Below are 2,263 nucleotides of genomic sequence, written 5' to 3'. Positions count from 1 at the left end.
GATGTCCACTCCACCAGTCTTTTTTGACATAGTGCAGCAAGTTATAGCTAGTATGACACTCTTTTCTTGAGCAATCTTTAGACAAGCTCCTGAACCCTCTTTTTGACTAGGCCTCATCCAGTTTTAGCAATAATCTTACTAAATCAGTTTAGAGAGAATCTCCCACCCTTGATCACCTGGCCTGCCTTCAGGAAGAATTCTAAGTCAGTTTAGCAAGAATTCCCCATACTGTTCATGTCTCCTCTTAGTAATATTTTATCTACTGAACGCCCCTGCCAACTCTGCTTTTCAGCTATAAATGCCCAACTATCTTTGTTTTACTCAAAGTTGAGCCTTATATCTCTCTATTGCAATAGTCTTGACCCCTATCACAATAATCCTGAGTAAAGTCATTCTTACTGTTTTAACAAGTGTTAAAATATTTTTTTTTCTTTACCAAGTGCAGTAAGGCAAGAATAGGCAGTAAAAGGCATATGGATTGGAAAGGAACAAGTTAAACTGCCTCTGTTTGCAAATGACATGATTGTCTATGTAGCAAATCCCAAGAAATCTACAAAAATAAACTAATAGAACTATTCAGTGAATTCAGCAAGGTGTTAGGATACAAGGTAAACATACAAAATTCAATTGTATTTCTATGTACTAGCAATGCAATTAAAATAAAATTTACAACTAAAAGTACAAAACCATTTATAATCCCTCAAGGAAAAATGAAGAAACACTTAGGTGTAAATCTAATAAACATGTACAAGACTTGCATGTTGAAAACTATAAAATGCCAATGAAAAAAATAAAAGAAGATCTAAATAAATGGAGAAACATACTGTGTTCATGGATTGGAAGATTCAGCATAATAAATTGATATACAGGTTTAATGCAATTCCTGTCAAAATCCCAGCAGATTTTATAGACAGACAAGGTTATTCTAAAATTATGTGAGAAGGCAAAGGAAAAATAGCTAAAACAATTTTTAAAAAAGAATGAACTGAGAAATCGGTCTACCTGACTTCAAGACTGATGGTATAGTAATAGTAATCATACTATGTGGTTTTGGCAGAGGGATGATAAATGGAACAGAAAAGATAACTCTGAGGATGGTGCAGGACAGAGTGGCCAACAGCCTACAGAGCAACATGCCCAAGTTTTATTGTGACTACTGCAGTACGTACCTCACCTGTGACTCTCCATCTGTGAAAAAGACATACTGCAGTGGTAGGAAACACAAAGAGAATGTGAAAGACTACTATCAGAAATGGATGGGAGAGCAGGCTCAGAGCCTGATTGACAAATGGATGCATTTCAACAAAGAAAAAGTTACCTCCTACTCCATTCTCTGCTCCTCCTCCTGGAGGAGCAATGATCCCACCTCCCCCAAGTCTCCCGGGTCCTCTTTACCTTGGTATGATGCCAGCACCCCATATGGGGGCCCTCCCATGAGGCAAATTATGGGCCCTCTGCCTGGGGTGATGCCAATGGGACCTTCTCCTGGAATGAGGCCACACATGGGAGGCCACATGCCAATGATGCCTGGTCCCCCAATGACAAGACCTCTCACCTGTCCCATGATAGTGCCCACTTGGCCAGGAATTACACAACTGGACAGATAAGAATAGAGGGGAGGCCTCTTTATATCAGTTTTATATATTTGTTCTACTTCACCAGGAGATTAAGGTGCCATGACTTTGGGTGTTTTCTAACAGCATGACAAGGAAGACTTGCTCCCCCTTCTTGTTAAAGAGAGAATAGTTTTGGAGGGAAGTGGGACAAAAAAAATGCAGTTTTCAGAATGGTATAGACCTGTGTGTGTGTGTGTGTGTGTTTAAAGATTTTATTGTGATACAGAGCCTAGTTTTAAATGTAGTGGGGAAAACAGACTGAGTATAATGCGTAGGAAATAAGCACTTCCACGATCTTTTCACAGTGATGATTCATTTGCATTCCTCTAATGTCCTTGAAGGGTCTGTGAGCTCCAGACCCACCTCTAGCTCGACAATTGACCCAGTTGGCAGGATTACAGGCAGGTAAAGGAGCCCGACAACTGGCGTGGAGTAGCTTTACAATTGGTATCACGAACAGGATTAAGAGGACTACAATTGGCGATGTCGACAGGATTCCAACATTAGCCATAGCACCACACAGTGATAAATTGGTCACTGGATAGGAATTTTTACGGTGAATATAGAAACCTATATTTTTTTCTTTTTTTCTTTCTTTCTTTCTTTTTTTTTTTTTTTGCAGCTGGACAGTATGGGGATCTGAACCC

The 2,263-nt window shown here is 39.6% G+C and overlaps 1 protein-coding gene across 1 annotated transcript; it reads left to right on the top strand.

The window, feature by feature from the left end:
• Positions 1 to 1,094: 1,094 nt before the first annotated feature.
• LOC103583610 (U1 small nuclear ribonucleoprotein C-like) lies at positions 1,095 to 1,607 on the top strand. Its single transcript, XM_008564880.1, has one exon. The coding sequence runs from the start codon at positions 1,095 to 1,097 to the stop codon at positions 1,605 to 1,607; it is 513 nt and encodes a 170-aa protein (XP_008563102.1).
• The last annotated feature ends 656 nt before the right edge of the window (positions 1,608 to 2,263 follow it).

This window comes from Galeopterus variegatus, unplaced genomic scaffold (genome assembly GCF_000696425.1).
Source record: "Galeopterus variegatus unplaced genomic scaffold, G_variegatus-3.0.2 Scaffold192, whole genome shotgun sequence".
Lineage (NCBI taxonomy): Eukaryota > Metazoa > Chordata > Mammalia > Dermoptera > Cynocephalidae > Galeopterus > Galeopterus variegatus.
The sequence above is the reverse complement of the archived record's forward strand: the minus strand, read 5'-3'. Positions and strand labels throughout refer to the sequence as shown.

What these genes read in the sequence shown, in the direction of transcription:
- LOC103583610 (XM_008564880.1), top strand. Translation starts at nt 1,095, where the DNA reads ATGGTGCAGGACAGAGTGGCCAACAGCCTACAGAGCAACATGCCCAAG.